This window comes from Penaeus monodon, chromosome 37 (genome assembly GCF_015228065.2).
Source record: "Penaeus monodon isolate SGIC_2016 chromosome 37, NSTDA_Pmon_1, whole genome shotgun sequence".
NCBI classification, from domain to species: domain Eukaryota; kingdom Metazoa; phylum Arthropoda; class Malacostraca; order Decapoda; family Penaeidae; genus Penaeus; species Penaeus monodon.
In genome coordinates this window covers 21,818,515-21,841,014 of record NC_051422.1, presented here as the reverse complement: position 1 = coordinate 21,841,014, position 22,500 = coordinate 21,818,515, and the positions used below count along the sequence as shown (strand labels likewise).

Genomic DNA, 22,500 nt, shown 5'->3' with positions numbered 1-22,500 from the left:
GATTCAGGTGCCTGGGAATCTGCAGGTTATTGGGGCAGGGTCAGGACATTCTTTTGCCCTTGTTAAACTTTTTTGACATTGCTAAATGTAAGAAAGATAGATGCTTGTATTTTTAAAATGTTTGGAGGCATGATTACTTTTTATCAACAACAAAAGTTGAGCCTAGTAGAAGCAGACCAAATATAAGAAAGTTGTAGTAGGACAGATAAAGTGCTTCTACATACTGAAAACCCACAGTTTATATAATGTCTTCTCTGTGTGACGAATATATTTAGTTTTTATTATTAAGGAACGAGTGTGCAAAATCCCAGTGCAAAAGTGAATCTTTCCTTGAAGAAAAAAGAAAAAATGAAAAGGACAGAGAAAGAGTAATATCCACTTACTGAAAGAGTTTCAAGGAAAGCCTGAGAAGCAAAAAACTTACTTGGAATACCAATATTGTAAGAGATTTAGTAGATTATAAGAGATATATTGCAGCTTTACTGTTAACTTTACCAGGCAGACTCCAAATAACAAATAAGGTTTATGTTGCTTTACAACATGTATTTGATTAGTGAGTGAAAAATACAAGACAGCTTTATGCATTTTATAAAACCTATAAGAATGTACTCCTGAAATGAATGACAATCAACAACATACCCATCATCAGTCTAACAGATAATTTGTACTTTTTTTTTAATAGAAACGTCAATAGTGCTGCTGTTTACAACCTAGTTCCAGTAATGTAGTTGCAGAGATTTAAGAAATTTTACAGTGAAATAAATGCACCAAAGTTATTAAAGCCTTGTCAGCCATGAGTCTTTCCATATGATATAGAGAAACAGTAAGTGATGTATAGTAACATGATTTGGTTGAAAATACTTTTATTGTTGTTACAGTCATTCTTTAATTTTTAAAAAGAACCATCTCTCCTCTTATAGAAGTCTTCGTAAAGAGATAATTGTTGTTATTGAGCAGCTTCTAGCCATCAACAAGAGTTTGAGATAATCTGATGCTTCTGGTTTTTAGTTGGCTTGTGCAGTGTGCATTGCTGTTTTTTATATATATGTATATTCTAGTATCCCAAAAAGTGCTTTATGAAAGAGCCAAGTATCTGATATTTTGTATTTTGGAATAGTTTTCAAATTTGTTACTTTTTTTGTAGTTTTTGAAGCTCACACATATTTGGATGGCAAAAAGGGACAAAATGCTAATGTTGCAAAATTATATGTGTAACAAGAAATGTGTGATAATAAGTTTCCTAAAAAAAAAAATCTTTTAAAAGTTTGGGGGTTTCATAACATGCTGCCTGGGGACTTCTGAGTGAGTGCTCAAAGAACATTTGTATTTGATTCAGTGATGCATATCCCAGAGTGTTCACTGTGAATGGTCCTTGCACTGTAATTCTAATGATTCTGATAAGTTAGTAATTTCAAATCAGTCTTACCTGTCTTTGATAATGAAGATAAGTTAACATAATTTAGACAATCAAAAGCTGTTGTTTTCAGATCATGTAAAATCCACACATATGAATCAAGTGGTTTACTCAAAATATCAGAAGAGGAAAAGAAAATGATAAGACTTTGTAGCTTCAAATAGTAGTGCTGTTAAATACTGATGCATGTACTCAGGTTTTAATGACTTTCATGGTCATCCTTAAAGTGAACATTTTTCAATACTGATACATTATGTGTATTGTTCATAGGAATATCTTTTTTATTTAATTGTAAACTCACTAGCAGTGATTCATTTAAATTCTTAGTGACATAAAAACAAAATAATTGAGTTCATACTTACTCCAAAATTTAGATGAGGTGAGGTACTTTGCCATGGGTATAGGATTCGTGTGAATCAATTTTTGCAGACGTCTGGTAACAGGGAAATAAAAGTTCTGGAACTGAAATTATATCCATGACACTTTTTTGCAATCTGTGAATATATATCTCTTTATGTGGAGGTTAGTTATGAAGGGACATCTCCAAACAAAACAGCTTTTGAGTATTATTTTGTGATGCAATTGTAGTTTGCATGATAAAGTATCATAATCATGTCTGTTGGAGAGCTATAAATGTTGCTTGTATATTACTTCTTTGGACTGTGAATTGGATCATTAATTGTGAATCTCATTCTGAGTGTCAAGTTTGAGGAAAGGCCATACGACTGGAATGATAATTAAGTTCCACCTAGCATTGCTTAGCAGATTGTGTTGAATATGTTTTTAACATTTCTTCAGTTTTCCAGAAATGTTAAGAGTGTTAAGCCAGCTTGGGACAGTATTTCTGTCTGCAGTATTTCTTTATTTCCTTATGAAATGCAAAGATTGCCTGTAAACAGGATGTTTCCAAGTATTTTTAGGAAGTAATATATACTCTTGCTCAGGTTTAAAATTTTCTCATAGTAGGGTTGGCATCAGTGGCAATACCAGATTATTTTAAAGAATAGAATTGATTTATATTCTTTGAAGTTGCAATGCATTTTACAGGAACTGACATCATATTGTGAAATGCCATAATTAATCTGGGAAACTGTCAGAATTGTGATGTGTTCTGCCAATATGGGATTGCATACCAATATGCTTATTTTTTACTGTGATAGAGACATTATATACATGAGATAAAAAGCAAGAAAAAGTTATTGACTCCTGATTTATTATGAATGTTATTTATGCTTTTAGTCAAAGCAGTTTTGAGATTTCTTTAATAAGGCAAATTTGTGTGTCTCTTTTTAAATTCCTTTTTTATTAGGTTGTTTTTGTATATTTGTAGTATTGCAGGGTTATGATATTATAATGACAATATATACAGGATTTGATGGCCTTATAATAATTAATACTGAGGAAGTGAACAACTTGCTATCTGCTCTTTCACTTTGGGACAAGATTTTATAGATAAGTCAGAAATGATAGAAGCCTGTATCAAGGAACAGATTGTGAATTGAGTTGGAATACATTGTTCACACACCATTTTGCTAAGCAGAGAAATTATATAAGAGCAAATGGCAGTAATCTTTTAAAAAGGTCAGTATAGCTATATAGTTTCTTGAGTAGGGTGCTCAATTTTCTGTTTGTTTTGGTTTTCATTAAACATTATAATCAAACTAAAGGAGAATATAATATGTGTATACTGTATAGACTAGAAATTTGCAAGCCGAGTGTATAGGTAAAAGAATAAGATGCTTTTTGTATTGCTTCGCACAGTGCCATTATATGAGAGTTCTGAGAGGTTTATATAGTACCATTGTATTTAGCCAAGAATGCTGCTTGTATATACATTTTCATTGGTGCATTTTTTTTACCATTTTGCATGTTTTCATAGTATTAAAGGAAAAATTTATTTGGCAAAGTAGTTGTGTTTGCAATGGATACAGGTTCAGTACTATTTTAGCATAATACACTCAAAACACAACAGAATAGTTGTTTCTGGAATGTTTAGTGTTATTATTATGGTGTTTGAAAAGTTTTTAGAATCTTTACTTTTGAAATAAATAACCAGTGTTTTGCTTTAGTGTCTGTTGCAGTTTTTGCCTAAAAGCAAATATTCAAAGAGCATTCATACCGAGTCTTCTTGCATTTCACAGTGTAAAGCAGTTGGTGATTATGTCGTTTTTGGTAATGCCGATGCTGGCTGGTGGTTTTTCTGGTCCGCTCATTTTGGTTGTCAAGGTCTTTGTCATACCCTGGAAGAAGCTGCCTTTCCATTGACATGCTTGAGGACCCTTAAACTGTCAGGTTGTCAAAGTCAATGCCTGTTATGAAGTTTATCAATTTTGTTCGAGATCATTTGGGAATCAGATGTTCACTTTTAGGTTTCGTTTGAAGAAAAAAGAAAGAAAATAAGGGCTTTTTCCGAGTTTCAGGTGAAATGCAATTACATTGTCATATTGATTTCTTTAAAAAAAAATGTGGAGAGAGTGATCAGAGTTGGCTTTGTTTTTTTTAAAGAGTGGTGTGCCATTTCAACTTCAAGATGCTAAATAGTGTTTAAAAATCTTACTGCAATTATATCTGTAGGCCAGTGGAATTCTTAACTTTTCAGAGGTTGTAAAAACTGCTCAGAGCTGGTAATAGGTTCGGGACCATTTGTATCAAATTCTTTTCATGGGACATCACAGTGAGTCTTCAGTGTAAGAAGGAAGTAGTTTGAAAAATTGGAATCATCATTTGCATTCCCATTTATTAGGGGATGTGATTTCTTCCTTTTGCTTTCTTGGAGTTAATACCATTACTATTTCTTTTTTTTTTACTTTAATTTTTATTGTATTGACATTGCCATCATCATTTGTCTTTGCCACTGTCATCGGTATCATGATTATGACTATCATTATTATTATGCTCAGTAATATATTCTTCTTCTTCACATTATTATTATTATGATTATAATTATGATGATAATAAAAATTATTACTATTTTTTTTTATTATTTTTTTTTTAACATGGTTATTATTATAACTATGACTTATAACTATTATTAATACTGATATTTTTACTGTTTTTATTATTATTATTACTGCTAATAGTACTATTAGTATTACTGTTATTATTGATTATGGTGGTGATGATGGTAATAATAATAATAATAATAATAATAATAATAATAATAATAATAATAATAATATTAATATTAATATTAATATTAATATTAATATTAATATTAATATTAATAATAATAATAATAATAATAATAATAATAATAATAATAATAATAATAATAATAATAATAATAATAATAATAATAATAATAATAATAATATTATTATTAATGTTATTATTGATATTGATATTATTATTATTATTATTATTATTATTATTATTATTATTATTATTATTATTATTATTGATTATTATTATTATTATTATTATTATTATTATTATTATTATTATTATTATTATTATTATTATTATTATTATTTTTATTATTATTATTATTATTATTATTTTTACTACTACTACTACTACTACTACTACTACTACTACTACTACTACGACTTCTACTACTACTACTACTACTACTACTACTACTACTACTACTACTACTACTACTACTACTACTACTACTACTACTACTACTACTACTACTACTACTACTATTGTATTATTATTATTATTATTATTATTATTATTATGATTATTATTATTATCATTGTCATCATTATTATTATTGTTATTGTTATTATTATTTTTACTACTACTACTACTACTACTACTACTACTACTACTACTACTACTACTACTACTACTACTACTACTACTACTACTACTACTACTACTACTACTACTACTACTACTACGACTACTACGACTACTACTACTACTACTATTGCTATTATTATTATTATTATTATTATTATTATTATTATTATTATTATTATTATTATTATTATTATTATTATTATTATACTACTACTACTACTACTACTACTACTACTACTACTACTACTACTACTACTACTACTACTACTACTACTATTAATAATAATAATAATAATAATAATAATAATAATAATAATAATAATAATAATAATAATAATAATAATAATAATAATAATAATAATAATAATAATGAAATAATAATAATAGTAATAGTACTACTACTACTACTAATAATGGTAATATTCTTATTATTGTTGTTATTATATTTTTATTTATTATTATTATTATTATTATTATTATTATTATTATTATTATTATTATTATTATTATTATTATTATTATTATTATTATTAAATTGATATGATATTAAAATTAATATTCATATTCATATTATTATATTTATATTAAAGTAAATAAATATTAATATTGATGTTTATATTGATATTCTATTACTGTTAATATACATATTAACATAACTATTGATATTCTATTGATTGATATTAATATCAATATTGATATAATGTTAATATTAATACTGATATTGATATTGATATTAATGTGATATTCTATATTTAATATCAATAATAATATTAATATCATATTATATCAATATTAAATTAATATTAATATAATACTAATATTAATATGATATCAATTAATATTGATATTAATATTACTATTATTATTATTATGATATTAATATGATATTAATATGTGATTGATATCAATATAGATACAAATATTAATATTGATATTAATTGATATTATATTGATATATATATTGATATGAATATTGATATTAAATATTGATAGCTCCACATGTTCCTCAGCCGGCAAGGAGTTTATCAGTAGGTGTTAGTGACCAATCCTGATTTTGTTACACCTTGAATTGGTGGGAAAATAGGTTTTTCTTTTTAATACAATTGATATCGTTACTGTTATCATTGTTGTTGATGTTATGGTTATTAAATTGTTATCAAAATCTTGGTAACATTTACGACAATGAAATAATGCAAAAGATCCTTCCCAAAAATCAAGGAAAATGGTAACCAGGTGAGATATGTAGGACTAATAACTGACTCCTTGGTGGCTAACCACTTGCAGAGCCATCTATGTGTAAATACAATAAATAAACTCGTATTACAGTGGGCATGGCATGTATTCTTGCCGTTTGTGCCAATTGGGTTAATTATGATGTTGATATTAATATTGATATTAGTATGAACATGAATATTAATATTAATATCAATAGTAATATTAATATCAATATCAATATTCATATATAGATGTTGATATTGATATTAATATTAACCCAAATCCGACAGGCATGGCATGTATGTACATGCCATGCCCACTGCGGGGTTACTTTATTAAATGATTCTACACATAAATGACTGTTACAAATGTCTATAACATTATAGTAATTATTAGTCTATTAAAAAAATCATACCATTGATATTCATAGCATTAGTAAAAAAAATGTTTTTCCCGCAAATTCAAGGAAAGGTGAAATCAAGTAAGGTCACAAGGTCTACTAATTGACTCCTCCGTGGCTAAACACTAGCAGAGCGCCTCTATGCAGAGACACTTCACCAAAAAATATAAAAAGAGCACAGCATTTTCCCGGTGGCATTGTGATTCATATTCATATTCATATTCATATTATTTGAAATTGAATTTTAATTTCATTTTACTGTCTGTTTCTACTACTAATTTACAGGTGTTAAATTTTTGTTCAGGCAGTAATGTTGCAAATGTTTATTGTATCCTAATGTTCATTATGATTTAATTTGCAAAACTTGTTTTAACATAAGGTTACACATGAATATCATTAATATTGATAACAGCATTATTACGTGTTAATATGAACACTGGTATAAAATATTTGTATCAACAAATCTTATTCTTCAATACTGAATGTTACATATATGGAGCTTTTACAATAGTATGATTATTTATTTGACTTGATGGCCAACTTGTTTGATGTTGGTCAAGTAATTATTCAATCCTTTTCACTGTTTCTTTTTGGTTAATCCTCATACCTGTAAAACATACATGAGCCTCCCGAAATGAATGTCCCATTTTGTATTTAGTCAGGTTTTGCAAGTGTGATTTTTTAATATTTATCTTTTCATATCTAATTTTGCTTTAACTTACCTGACTGTATTAGTATTATAGCAGACCTTGTGTTTTCTTATTTTATTTTTCCTTAACTTACCTCCTCTTACCCTTGTCTTGCCTTCCTTTCCTTTATCTGACCCTAGCTTGTCTTACTATACCATCCCTCCCCATCCTTCCCTCTTCTTCCTTTCCTTTCCCTTCCCTTCTCTTCTCTTCTCTTCTCTCTTCCCTTGCTTTGCTGTTTGTCAACAATGAAAGTTTGTTGACTGTCCCAGCAGTGCTCATCCACCAAAGTATGGCAGGTAGGAGAAGGAGAAGAGAAAACAGTGACAGTCGAGTGTTGTGTCCCCTATAGTCATCCCCAGAAACATGGCTAGCAAGGACTGATGATGAATTTTTGATTGCGGGGGTATCTTACCTTGCCTTACAATGCTTTAACTTTCCTGCTGTACCTAATGTACTATATATTACCGTACACTATAACTTTACCTTAGTTTATAGCCTAATCATCCCAGTATGACTATTGGTGGATTACATCATCTTTGCCTTACATATAGTTGGTTTTAGTGTGGTTTCTTTATTGTTTTGTATTCTGTTAATTTTGCCAATGCAGCAGATGATGAGTTGAATTCAAGGACGGGACTCCTGTTAATAAACTGGAAAAGCTATTTGTTTTTAACTGAAGACAGAATCTTTAGTTTCTGCAGGAAATAGCAGATGTTGGCTATGCTTTTGAAAATGAACTGACAGACATAAAAGAGTACCTATAATTTTATATGTGTATATCTAAACTTGCTCCTTGGCAGCTGATCTTAGCAAGCAGCTGCAGTACCTTGTGTGGTGAAGATTAATATATATCTAAAATTTCAAGATTCTACTTTGTAATTTGTGTGTGCTTAGTGTTGGAGGTATGATTTTTTATATTTGATATTTGTGCTGACATTATTATTTCCATTGACCCATTTGTACTGAATTTTGAAAATGACAAACCTGTAGGAAAAGTTGTACCACATTGTTACTGCCACATTTTTTCCATATAAGTCAAAATCTTTTAGGCAGTCAATATTTAATATTCATCCTCCATCCACTCCACAGTTTTGTAATGTCACATGTTATGCCTAGTCTTTTGTGTAACAATGGTAACTAAAAAGGGGTGTGGTCTTAAATCAAGTAATAATTATCTGTAGCTAACTACTACTTTGACAGGGAAAATATAGCAGTTTTGGAAGCAAGTGAGAAGGCTTGTCAGAAAAAAAAATCATAGAGCATCTAAGGTTTTTGTTGGTTTTGTGGGCACGTAAGATAAAAAATGTTTGAGAAAGAAGTGAATATTAGATGATGATGATTATGGTGATGCTAATGACAGTAACAATAGTATTGATGGTGGGAAGGCTTTTGATTCAGTTTATAATGACATAGAAATGACAATGATGATAATGATAATAATAATCATATGAATCAAATATTTATGGTGATAATAGAAATTGGAGTAGTGCTGATGATGCCAATAAATATAGCAGTGATTACTGGTATATTATAATGGTAGTAATGGTAACTAAAGATGTATTGCTAATGATAATAATAGTAATAATAATACTAATTGCAGTGGTATACTAATTACAATACAACAACATTGTCAAGTTTACATTATTATGATGCAAACAGCAATGACAATGGTATTATAATTATTGTTGCTTGTATTTTTTCAGTATTCTTGTTGCTATTATTATTGTTGTGGTTATTGCTATTTTTCTTATTATTGCTTCTATTTTTGGTGTTATCATCAGGATCATTATTGTTATTGTTGTTAATTATATACTTGGAATGTCTAGTAAATGATGTAAAGTGTCATTATCACTGTTACTCCTTTCCTTTTCATGCAGTTATAGCTGAGTATGACTATTACTATTATTATTATTATATTTTACAATTTGTCTGGAATGATATAGTTAAAGTTAAGTTACAGTAACAGTGATGATGATATTTCAAATGACATTATAGTGTAAAATGATATGATTCATATAAGGATAATATAATGATATGAAAAATGTAAGAAAATAGTTTTTACTTTTTTATTAGTTTATCAGTCCATTTTTTAATATTTATAGTTATTAGCATGAATCATTACATTTGTCTTTGATTATTTTTATATTATCTTTACATGGTTTTGTAACATGGTAAGCTATATACTCATGAGAAAAAAAAAATTTGTTGATCAGTGTGGGACTTTACTGGTTTGTAATTCTCATTAAAATGTGTGTATGCTCTCTTTGAAATGAATAGGTGCTGAAGTTTGTTTTATTTTTGTAATACAATGCCTAGTCCAGTATGATTTTTATTCACATACCTCTTTGGAAGAACTGGTGGTTTCTGCCAGACATTCTCTCCATATTCTTGTTGATGAATCGTTCACTTTTAACTTTTTTGTACGGAAATATAATTGGTAGTTTGAAAATTTCTCTGATAAACTGTAACATTATTGAGGCTGTAGTTGTTGATGGGTGCTTTCGTGCTTTGCCTGGAGTTGTATTTGGAATCAGAGTGAATAATGTCATGGAAAAACAAAGAGTATGTTAAACATATTTATTATATTTTTTTCATTTTTTTTTTGTAATGGCTTCAGAGCGTCCTGGAATACTTTTTGCAAATGGGATTTTCATATTTGACAAAATTTGGTACACATAGGAATTTTAAAAGAAGAAAGATATTGTAATGACTGGAAAAATCATTAAAAGAATGTGTCTTGGTTATAAGCGTTATTACATCACAGTACATGTTTATTTGAAATTCTGTGACCGGAGGGAAAAAGTCATTATAGGATATAAGATAAAGAGTGCAAAAATCTCAGTGCTTGTAGTATGGTACATCACAAGTCTGAATATATTGAATGGAATACCAGTATTTTCTGTGGTATATTATAATTTATGTTTATTAGCTGTGTTGACGAACATTTGAAAGTCTAGCTTGTGCTAAATACTGCTCAACAGAGGTTATAATTTAAAGACACCCCCCATCCCTTGCTCGTTGTTGTTGTTGGGGGGGGGGGTTGGAGAGCGGGGACTGGGGCCCAATGTGGGGGACCATCCCTGCCTTGGTCCTCAGTCCTCATCTCAAATTATTTTGCAGTCTTTTCTTCTCCTCTTTTCCTTTCCTTTTTCTTTATCGCCTTGTTATGTTCACTTATCCAGGTCGTTACAACCATTTTTGCCGTTTTCACCACAATACTTTACCATAATGCTCCCTACTTCCTTAACTCCTTCCCCTTCTAACAATCTTTACCTTATACTCTACCCCATCAGCTCCCCTCTCAACCCTTTTTCACTACCATACTACCCTTTAGTACTGTTCAACCTTTAACTTTACCCTAATCATTAACTCATTCCTAACCCTTTTCACTACTCAGCTTTACCATAGCGCCACATGATCTTTGATGTCATGTTGCACTTCCTTACCTTTGCCCCAAAGCCACATGCTATCCCTATAATTTGAATACGCCGCTGATGGCCTTAGATGTTGACACGGCAGAAAAATTTCAATAAATAAATAAATATTAGTTAAAGCCATGTGTGTTTCTGATATTTTTTTAGTCTGTGGGAGCTTTCATATGAGAGGTATGGCCAAGGTAGGTTGACACAAATAGCTCCACTCCACTTTTTTCTCTTCATTTCGTTTTTTGATTATGTTTCAACCACTGTTATTACTGAACTATTTTCAGAGTACATACACTGAAGAAACATAGATTAAATATTGCTCAGATTGACCGGATTAAAAAAGGGGCAGAGCTAATGATGTCATCACGTGTAGCCAAAGGGAGTGTGCTGAGAGATAGCAAATATAGCTAGATACATAATTATTTGCATAATTTACTGGATATTGTAAGAAACAGAGGTAAAACCAAAATTCCTTCTTTGATTTATGGTAATGAAGAGTTCCTTACCATTACCAACCATCAAATACTCTTGGAAAAAGTCTTTTTTACTTTCAACAGGCTATATGGAAGAGGAGCCAACTGGTTGTATGTACCTTGGGTATGGCGCTATGATCTTGATATGGTGTGTAATTGAACTCTGTCAAATCAAGGGGGAAACAGGAATTCAAGAGAGGAAAAATAAGAGATGAGAGGAGATAATATGATGAAATGGGATCTGAGGCAGAAAAAGCTAAAAGCAAAAGGAAAAGGAAAAGGAACCAAAACAAGGACAATAAGGATGAAGGAGCATAACAAACTACTGAAATTACTTGAAACTACATCAAACAAAAGTGCAGTCCTCCAATATCATGACCGTTATCGCTGGCCCAACCTCCTCCTTGCCCTTGTGGGGGGGGGGGGGGCTTAGAAGATGGGTCTGAGGCCCAATGTAGGGGATTGCCCCTGCCTTGGACCCCAGCCCTTGCCTCAACTAATTTTGCATGGTCGTTTCTTTTTCTCCTTAGCCTTTCCTTATCTTCATCCCCTTGTGCTGTCCACTTATCCAAATAATTGAACTCATTTTTGCCGTTTTCGCCACAGCACTTTATCACTATACCCTATCAGCTCCTTCTCTCTACCCTTTTCCCTCTAATACTGTTCAGACTGTAACTTTACCCTAAACTTTAACTCATTTCTAACCCTTTTCGCTACTTTGCTTTACCATAGCACCATATGACCTTTGATGTCATATAGCACTTCCTTACCAGGGGGCTTAGCCCCCAAGCCTCACGTTATTACTATCTTTTGAATATGCCGTTAATGACCTTAGTTGACGTGGCAGGAAAAAAAAAAAAAAAAGAATATATATCGTAGGGGTGAGGGGCATAGGAGAAGGGGACTGAGATCTAATGTTGAGGATCACCCTACCATGGGCCTCAGCATTTGGCTCAACCAATTTTGCATAGTCTTTTCTTCTCATCTCCCCCCAATCCCTTGCCCGTTGTTGTCGTGGGGGGGCTTAGGAGGCGGAGACTGGGACCCAATGATGGGGAACTCCCCAACCTTGGGACTCAGCCCTCGACTCAACTAATTTTGCATGGTCTTTACTTTCCTTCCCACTTTTCGTTTCTGTCCCTTCACCAAACCCTTCTGCTATCCACCTCCTAAGGTGTGAGAGCCGTGCTGAAAGGATGAAAGGCTGACTTTGTGCCAGTCCTGAACGGCCTGAGGGAGCCATGGGCACGGTATTCCCCTGATTTTTATCTAGCCCTTACCCCTCAAGGGGACCCTGAGGGGTGGACTGTTTTTATCCCCAACATAATCCAGGCTTACCATGGCCAGTAATGAAAACTTATCTCCACTATTAGGGGCAATGAGGCTTGCCCCTTTATCAAATAGCCCCAACGATGTAAACCCACCCGATTCCCTGACCCCAGGCTCTCCTTTGACCACGGCTCCGAACACTGCAACAACTACCCCCTCATCAATGCCTACTAGTACAGTAGCCAACAACCAATCCTTAAGGAACATTTCCACTCTCCCAGCACGCTCAACTTCATCACCTCTACCCCCACAACCTCCAACATCAACCACCCCATCCTCCCTTATTAATACCTTACAGCCTTATTGCCCACCTCCCCATAACACTACCTCCCTCAACACTACTCCATCGTCACGCACCCGCCCTTCGACTACCCCTATCACTACAACAATATTGAATACCCTCTTCAGCGCAGCCAAATGGGACCGATTTTTCGTGATCCCTCCCACAGCTCCCTACTCTGACAACACCCTTCTCTTCCAACAATGTCTCCAAAAACAAGTAGGTAAAGTCTCTTTCCGTAGTCGACCCGACCGCTCCCGTCTTGTCACAGTAACATCCGAAAACCAAGCTATAGCATTAACAAAACTAACAGACATATATGGTAACCCCATCCTTGCAGAACCCCATCCAACCCTCAATACTTGCACCGGAACAGTTTCAATCTCCCCAGCAAATTGCCCAATCTATGACAAAGATTGGTCAGATTGTGGAGAAGACCTACTTGCCTGTCTCACAGACTATGATGCAACGTCAGTACAATGCTACTCCATTCCCCCCAGAGGTAATCGAAAGAAACCCACTAACATAGCCAAAATTACCTTCCGTAGACATGACCTTCCCTTTAACGTCTATATAGGAGGAGAATCCCTCCCTGTTCGTCCATACCAACCTCCTCCACGTCAGTGCCAAAATTGTTGGCGTCTAGGACACCCATCCAAACATTGCCGTTCCACAGCCAGATGCCCACTATGTGCCCAACCTGGCCATACCCGATCTAACTGCCCTGCACAATCACGCACATGTGCCAACTGTGGCGGCCCCCATAATGTATTTTATAGGGGCTGTCCCACCTACAAATTTGAGTCTGAGGTAGCAACTCTCAGATTCAAACTTGGACTCACACTACGTGAAGCCAGACAAGAAGCACGTCGACGTGGTTTCTCTCTTACTCCTTACTTCAGTAATACTGCTCATTCTACCAATTATCCTAAACCCACCCCCCCTACATCTAAACCCCCCTCTTCTACCCCCTACCTTCCCCAGTCAAACTCTTTTGCCATCCTAAATCCAGACACTCCAATCTCTACTACAGATATTTCAATCACCACCACAACCCCAACACCTTCCCCTCTCCCTCCTCGCACTACCCGTAACAGACAGAACAAACGTTCCACCCCCTCTTCCCCTACCACACAATCACCTCCACCTTCCTTTACTCCTTTGCTTGAGACACCAGTCCTCTCTTCCCCCCCTCACAAGAAATCCTATATCCCCCAAAACTCCCAAACCAACTCCTTAGAAGAAACCATTGAAATATTCAAGATTACCTAATGAAAACTGACACTCAACCTCCAAATCTTACAACTCCTGCTCCTTCCACACTCCAAGTAACTGCTGATATCCATCCTCCTCCTAACGATATCCCCCCTACACCCAATCCTCCTACCCCCTCCCAACACAACCCATCCCCCCCGACCCCAACCCCGCCCACATTATCCCTCCCACCATCCCCTCTATCCCTTCCACTCCCTCCTGGATACACACGTGAATCCCTTATGTCACAAGTATCCCCTTCCTCAGACCCTCCATCTCCTAATACCCCTCCTAGTAGAACACCAACTCCCACACCTCTCCCATCTCAGACCTCTCAGTCCTTTTCCCACCCTCTAGCTGCTTCCCCCCTCAAAATCAGTAAAGTATAACTATCCTTCATTGGAATATTCGCGGTTTCCGCTCCCACAGACCTGACCTTCGTCATATCCTTTCCTCTTATAGTCCATCTATTGTATGCCTTCAAGAGACCTTTCTAACACATCCTCCAATACCAATCCCCAATTATCATTTTGTCTCATCCCCACATTCCCTTTATATCTCATCCATACTTATCAATCAGAAAACACCTTATGTCACACCTCCCTTTCAAACCAATGTCCCTTGCACAGTTATCCGTATCTTCCTTCATCGTTGGATCACAGTGATATCAGTCTACTTCTCCCCATCCCACCCCATTGACTTTGTTGCTTTTGAAAATCTAATTTCCCAACTTCAACCACCTTTCCTCATAGTTGGTGACTTTAACTGCCGCCACACTCTATGGGGTGATTCTATCACAAACTCCCGAGGTCGATCCCTAGAGCGCTTCCTCTCCACAGCTGACCTTACTATACTAAATTCAGATCGCCCCACACACTTTGATACACGCACGCAATCTTTTTCATGCATTGACCTCGCTCTATGCTCCCCTTCTCTTCATTTAGATTTCCACTGGTCAGTCTTAGACCACTTTCCCTATAGTGACCACTTTCCAGTTCTCCTTTCTCCTACTTCATACGTACCACTCCCTAACTCCCCACGCTGGTGTTTTGATAGAGCTGACTGGCATACTTTCACTTCACTCTCTGCTATTCATACCCCTCCATCCTCCCTCACTTCCATTTCAGAAATGATACAGTATTTCACAAATACAGTCTTAAGAGCTGCACATACAGCTATCCCTCGAACCTCAAGACCATATACCTCCAAATGTGTTCCATGGTGGAATTCTGATTGCACTAAAGCACTTCGCTTAAAACGTGCAGCCTGGAACAGTTACCGCTACAAGAGAGGTACTCCAAATCAACTATCAGCCCTTATCTCCTTTAAAAGAGCATCTGCCTATCTCCGTCGTACAATCCGGAATAGTAAAACAAATAGCTGGCGAAATTATGTTTCATCAATTACATCCTCTACATCTATCTCAAATGTTTGGCGCCGAATCCATAAACTATCAGGCAAACATCCCCCCCATCCTGCCCCTGTCCTCCATATTCGAAATACCCTCATTTCTGATCCCCTCCAAGTCGCTAATGAACTGGGTGATTATTTCAGCCAGGTCAGTAGTGGTTCTCACCTATCTTCACACTTCTCTTCTATTAAGACCACCAGAGAACGTACCCCCATTACCTTCACCCCATCCTCTGATGAGTCCTATAATGCCCCATTTTCTTCCTCTGAACTCATTGCTGCCCTACAATCGTGCCGTAACACTCATGAAGGCCCTGACGGTATTCACTACGTATGCTCCGGCAACTCCCATCTTCCTCCTTATCCTTCCTATTAAAAATTTACAACCACATTTGGACATCAGGAAATTTCCCTTCTAATTGGCGAGAAGCTCTTATCCTTCCCTTCCTGAAAACCCAATAAATCGGGTACCCTTCCTCAAGACTATCGCCCCATCGCACTAACTAGCTGCTTGTGCAAACTATTAGAGCGAATGGTGAACTTCCGCTTAATGTGGTATCTTGAATCTCACAATCTTCTCTCTCCTTCCCAATTCGGTTTTCGCCGTGCCAGAAGCACAGCTGACCCCCTTGCTCATTTTGAGACATATATTACGTCTGCATTTGCACGCCATGAATCCGTACTAGCTATTTTTTTTGATCTAGAAAAAGCATATGATACGACATGGCGGTACCATATCCTCCAACAATTATCCTCTCTAGGCATACGTGGAAACATGGGTGTCTTCATAAAGTCCTTCCTCTCCCAACGCACTTTCCAGGTCAAAATCGCCTCTGCCACATCATCTTTCTTTCCCTAAATCGAAGGTGTCCCACAAGGCAGTGTGCTCAGTACCACTTTATTCCTTCTTGCTGTTAATGATATTGTCTCAGTTTTACCACCAGGAGCCCGGTCATCACTATATGTTGATGATTTAACCATCTATGCCTCTGGCACATCCATACCAAATCTCTACCAATTTCTTCAATCTGCAATCTCATCAGTATCTTCCTGGGCCACAAACCATGGCTTCCGCTTTTCTACCTCTAAATCTTTCTCCATTCTTTTCTCTCGCTCACGTGTAGGTCCTCTACCCCCACTCTTCTTATATGGCACTCCACTCCAATGCCGTTCCTCTGGCAAATTCCTAGGTGTCATTTTTGACTCCAAACTGTCCTGGCGAGACCATATTCTACACATTAAAGAAAAAGCTCTCCGCCGTCTTCGAATCTTAAAAACTCTCTCCCATATATCATGGGGCTCAGATCGCAAAACTCTCCTTTATCTTCATGTTACTTTGATCCTCTCCACTCTTGATTATGGATGCCATATCTACTCCTCTGCCTCAACTTCTCTCCTTGCCCATCTTGATACAATCCATCACTGTGGTCTTCGCTTAGCACTAGGCGCCTTTCGCTCCTCCCCAGTTGAGAGCCTGTACACTGAATCAGCATACCATCTCTATCTCGACGTCGTGCCCTTCTCTCTCTCCGATGCTATGTTCGATTCCACCAATTTTCCCTCACTAAACTAAATATCCCACAACCCCTACTTCTTACCTTAGCTTCATCTCCACGATTACCTACTCCTTTCTCAACACGCATGGATACCCTCCTCTCACATTCCCCTTTCCCCCATCTCCAACCTCTCCCATTCTCTGTCCATTCCGTCCCTCCATGGCTCATACCTCACCCCCATAATTGCTCTTCTGTTTTCCCCGACCCACCAAAATCAAATATCCCTCCTACTGTCCTTCTCACACATTTCCTTGACCATGTCTCCACTCATTCCTCTAGTATTCACGTATATACTGATGGCTCCAAATCCACCTCCGGTGCTGGTTTTGCAGTAATCTTCCCAACTCGTACTTTCAAATACTCCCTTCCTCCTGAATCCAGTGTCCTTACTACAGAATTGTATGCACTCCTTTTTGCTCTAAAAACACTATACTCACTTTCCTCTTCCTCTTTTACAATTTTTACTGACTCCCGTAACTCATTAACTCTCATAAAGTCAATACACACCACCAACCCCCTTGTGTGTAAGATCCAGAACTGGTTGTTCTACCTGTCCACACGCCATAAAACAATCAAATTTTGCTGGGTGCCCAGCCATGTTGGAATCCCCGGCAATGAACAGGCAGATACACTAGCACGCCACGCCTCTATGTCCACATCATACCAACCACGCTTCTCACATATCCCAGCCACGGATTATTACCCACACTTTAAGACCTTCTTGTATAATCGATGGCAATCTTTTTGGTCAAGCCTCCGCACTAATAAATTACATTCTGTAAAACTATCAATCTCCTCCTGGTCAGCTCCATTTCATCGGAACAGACGTTGGGAGACTGCTCTCGCCCGCTTACGCATTGGCCACACCTGTCTAACACACTCCTATCTGATGTCGCAATCTGATCCACCCTTATGTTCCTTATGTAATGTTCCCCTTTCAATCCCACACATCCTATTATCGTGCCCACGTTTTGAAACAACCCGTACCTCTGCTTTCCCCCATCTATCCTCCCTTCACCGACCTCCCAACCTATCAGACATCCTCTCAGAATCCCACACTTTCTGCTTCAACAACCTATTCTCTTTCCTCAAACGTATACATATCCTTCATCTAATCTAACTCCTTACCACACCCGACCCTAACCCTTTCACTCACCAATTCCTTTGCCCAGCTTAGACAACTAATCACTAACTCAACCACCCTTCCCAAACATTAACTATAGTGCTACATGACCTTAGATGTCTAGCACATTTCTCTTGCTTTTAACCATTAACCATTCTTCTCATCTTTTCCATTTGCTTCACTTCTTCAATCCCTTCTGCTCACTTCTTAAGCTGGACGAAAGGACGAGACTCTATTTGTGCAAGTCCTGAATGGGCTCGGGGAGCCATGGGACGATATCGCCTAGCCCTTACCCCTCATGGGGACCCTCAGAGGTAGACCGTTTCTCTTTCCCACATATTTCAGGCTCCAAGGCCAATAATGAAGATGTCCTTATTAGGGGCATTAAGGTTTGCCCCTTCATCAACTAGCTTATCTAAATTCTACTTCTCTGGTTCCCCTACCCCTGCCTCTCCTTTGATCACGGCCCCGACCACTGCTGTTACTACCCCTCGATGCTTGCTGTCAACTCTATCCATTCCGAATCATCCACCCAGGTCATTACTCAATCTACAGAATACACCCCTTCCTCTCTCCCAACATCCGCCTACATTTCCTCCTGCACAGTCTGCTTCATGTTCTGTCCTCTCCCACCTTATAACCACTCTTCATACTTCTTGTCCTCCCCACAGTACTACTATCTCGCTCCACACCGCTCCATGTTCCTCCCGCCCTCGTCCTTCTACTATTTCCTCTACAAATCTTTTGAGTACTTTTTAAACCCAGCTAAGTGGGATCGATTCTTTGTGATTCCCCTTGCTACAGCCCCATGCTCTGACAATACACTTCTTTTACAACAATGTATCCAAAAACAAATAGGCAAAGCTTACTTTCGCAACCGTTCCAGTCGTTCACACCTTGTTTTAGTTACATTTGAGTCCCAAACTCTTTCTTTATCATATCCTGACTCACTTCACTATGCCTGCCCAACCTCACTCCTCCCTTAATACTTGTACTGGAACTGTCTTCATCTCCTCGGCTGATTGCCCCGTCTACGAGGATTGGTCAGACTGGAAACGACCTGCTTGTCAGCCTCGTTGGCGATGATACAGTAGCAGTACAGTGCTACAATGTGCCTCCTAGAGACCACCGCAAGTCCTACACCAGCATTGCTAAGGATTATCTTCCGTGGACATGACCTTCACAAGAGGTCCATGTTGGCGGAGTGTCCTACCCTGTCCGACCATATCGACCCCTTCTCCGTCAATGTCAGAAATAGCTTTGGCCACCTTGCACTGTTACTCCACTTCTCGCTGCCCTCTGTGTGCCCACCCTGGCCGTTCAAACTGCCAATTGCTCCCACACTGTATTTTATAGGAGCTGCCCTACGTACAAGCAGGTAGCAATTTGCAGATTCAAACTAGGCCTCACTCCACTCGAGGCCAGACAGGAAGCACGCCGACGAGGTTTTTCACTTCTAACGCTGTCCTTTGCTCCTTTTCCCCTCCAAAGTATCTCAACATCTCCCCAGTCTCGACTCTCATTCCCTCTGCATTCAAGGTAATTGCCGATATCCATCCTTCTCCTCCTCAAGTTCCCCCTACCCCCCTTCCTCGGACTTTCCTAATACACTCCATCCTCCCCTTCTCCATGTACATCATCCCCACTTCTTTCCCCATTGTCCTTGCCTCTTCCACTTGGATGCTCACGTGACTTCCTTTTGTAACAACTGTGTCCTTCTCCGGATCCTCCCCCTCCGTGTCTCATTCCCCGGATTCTTCTCCACCTACTTCTCCGATACCCATTTCTACCCTTATTATCCGCTGATTGCTTCATACTGTCTTTTTTCAGTGTTCCTCATACACTGTTCTTCTCTCTTCCTCAGAGATATAGATACCATCTATTTAATTTAATCGCCCATCGCCGTTAGTCCTCTTCCCCCTTTACTCCATTTGCTTTCCCACTTTACACTTTTCACTACGATACTATCATCTAGCGCTCTACAACCTTTGACATCCAACCCATTTTGTTCAGATCATTCGCCACAGTTCTTTACCATAGTGCTATATGACCTCTGATGTCTAACACATCTAACCAAAAAACAAAATCACAGTAGCTCATTTCGTTTCAATAAATCAAATGTAGCTTACCACGACTAATAATGACTGTATTAGGAAAATGTGGATGGAAACTACATCAAAACAACATACAAGTACTTCTTCAGTTGGAGAATTCTCGTACGAAAATAATAAGCCTTTTTATTGAGGCTGTTGTGCATGGTGGGAGAGAAAGAAGAGAGGGTTGTGAAACGGAAGGGTTTGGAAAAAAAGTTTTACAAAGAATAACAATCGTCAAAAGAGAAATGGTTTCTCTCGAGAGAGAAAAAACGAAAATGAAGGAAATGCCAAATAGAAAATAATATTCCCAAGTTTTTTTTTCACCATTCCTTCGATACTGTGATTCATGCCCCTGCAACGCCGACCCAGAGACGTGGCGCAGGCTTCGATGCACGTTATTATGGGTTAGACTTGATTACTGATGTCAGGATCCAAGGCACGTGACTGTACATAATTCTGATTCGTGAGACGCACCAACCTGTCTCATGACTGATATTTTGTAAATTCATGTGGTATTCTTGTAATCTTTATAATCTGTTATGGAAAGGAGATAATCTTATTCAGAGAACACATTTTCCGTTTAATCTTTTCGCAAAATATAAGGTACTAAGTTAATATAAAAGAAAATCAAATAATATGGGTAGTGTTTATTACAATTAGTGCCATTATGTCATGTGAACTCTTTATTTAAAAATATAAATAGTTTGTATTTGTACAAGGTCAATTGTAACAACCATAATTTTGGTGGCCATTTACATTTTGAAATATCAACACACTTCAGTATGCCACTTCGGAGTCACGAGCTGCTTTACCAACTTTGTAAACCTTCCTCGCAAACACATTAACGTCAGACCCACTCACACAATTTTCCAATACGTGGTGAGGGCGAATTTATTTATATTTGTTCGAGTTTGTAGTCTAGATGTATATTTTTTATATCATCGCTATGCATATGTGCTTTTTATTGGTTATTTTTATTCTTATTCTTATTTTTGTTATTATTGGTGATATTGTTGTTTTTATTATTATTTTTATTATTACAATTAATATTATTATTACAAGTTACTATAATCACCACCACCATTATTATTTTCAAGCATTCACATTCGGGTTTCAGAATTCGTTACATATAGGATTAACCTAAACCTTTACATTTATGTACAATCTGTTTTCCAAGAACTCCAATTTATATCTTGAAGAAATATTCGGAATGCCATTCTAGAGAACCGGTGAGCCACAGATCGAAGGCACTGCGAGGTTGAGGACGGGCATTGATCTCCGCACACTGGTGATTTGACATTCTTTACCAGGAAACCAAATAGTTTATGCATATTATAGGGTAAAGCATCTGCCAGAGATACATTTAGAAAACTCCATCACCGAAGCGTAAAAGTATACGATACATGAAAAAAAAAACACTAAAAGTACAAAAACAAAACAAAACAATACAAAAACAAAGCCCTGGTGAGACTTTCGATAACCTTAAAACAAAGTAACAGTAAAATAAATAACACGAAGTGGACAGAAAACTTACAGCAAATGCAATCCCAGGCGAATAACGTAAGTGTGGTCCGGTACAAACTGGGATCGGGTTTCGTCCGACGAGAATCCAGAGGGTGTGCTGTTTATTGTCTAAAGGCTCTAAAATACGGATGTAAAGGGATGATAAAGATAAGAAAGGATAAGAATGAAAAAAAGAAAAAAAATGCGGGACGAGAAAAGGGCCGAGGCTTAGCCCACCATGCTGAGTGCAGAGTTTAGTGGGCTTGAGGGAGGGATGGAGGGGCAGAGAGGGGATGCCCGGTACCATCTGCAAACCACTTTAGCACGAGCAAAACGCGTGCGGGGAGGGCTCTTGGCTGGCCATGTGGGAGGAGGAATGATAAGTGGCATCCGAGTTGCTGCCGTGCACGGTTCCTCGTCAGTGGCTCGGCAATCTTGATAATTTTTTTTTGAGAGGTTGGGGGCTTTACAAATGGACGAGGATTTTATTCTAGTAGGTGATAATTGTATGGCAGAGTGAAGTAATGGCAGCAATAATATAAAGTAAGGAAGACGCAAACGAAAACCGGCCGAGCGG

General features: G+C 37.0%; 2 protein-coding genes across 2 annotated transcripts in view; one reads left to right on the top strand and one right to left on the bottom strand.

Annotated features, from left to right (window-relative positions):
- The window catches only part of LOC119596244 (secretion-regulating guanine nucleotide exchange factor-like), an 11,099-nt gene extending 7,844 nt beyond the window's left edge, over positions 1-3,255 (top strand). The window contains exon 6 of the mRNA XM_037945410.1: positions 1-3,255. This exon is cut by the window's left edge and continues 177 nt beyond it. Coding sequence (XP_037801338.1) covers positions 1-76 — 76 coding nt within the window. The 3' untranslated portion in view covers positions 77-3,255.
- Positions 3,256-21,052: 17,797 nt separating this feature from the next.
- Positions 21,053-22,500, bottom strand: part of LOC119596243 — a 26,254-nt gene continuing 24,806 nt past the window's right edge. The window contains exon 6 of the mRNA XM_037945409.1: positions 21,053-22,500. This exon is cut by the window's right edge and continues 936 nt beyond it. The gene's annotated coding sequence lies outside the window, so the exon portion shown is untranslated.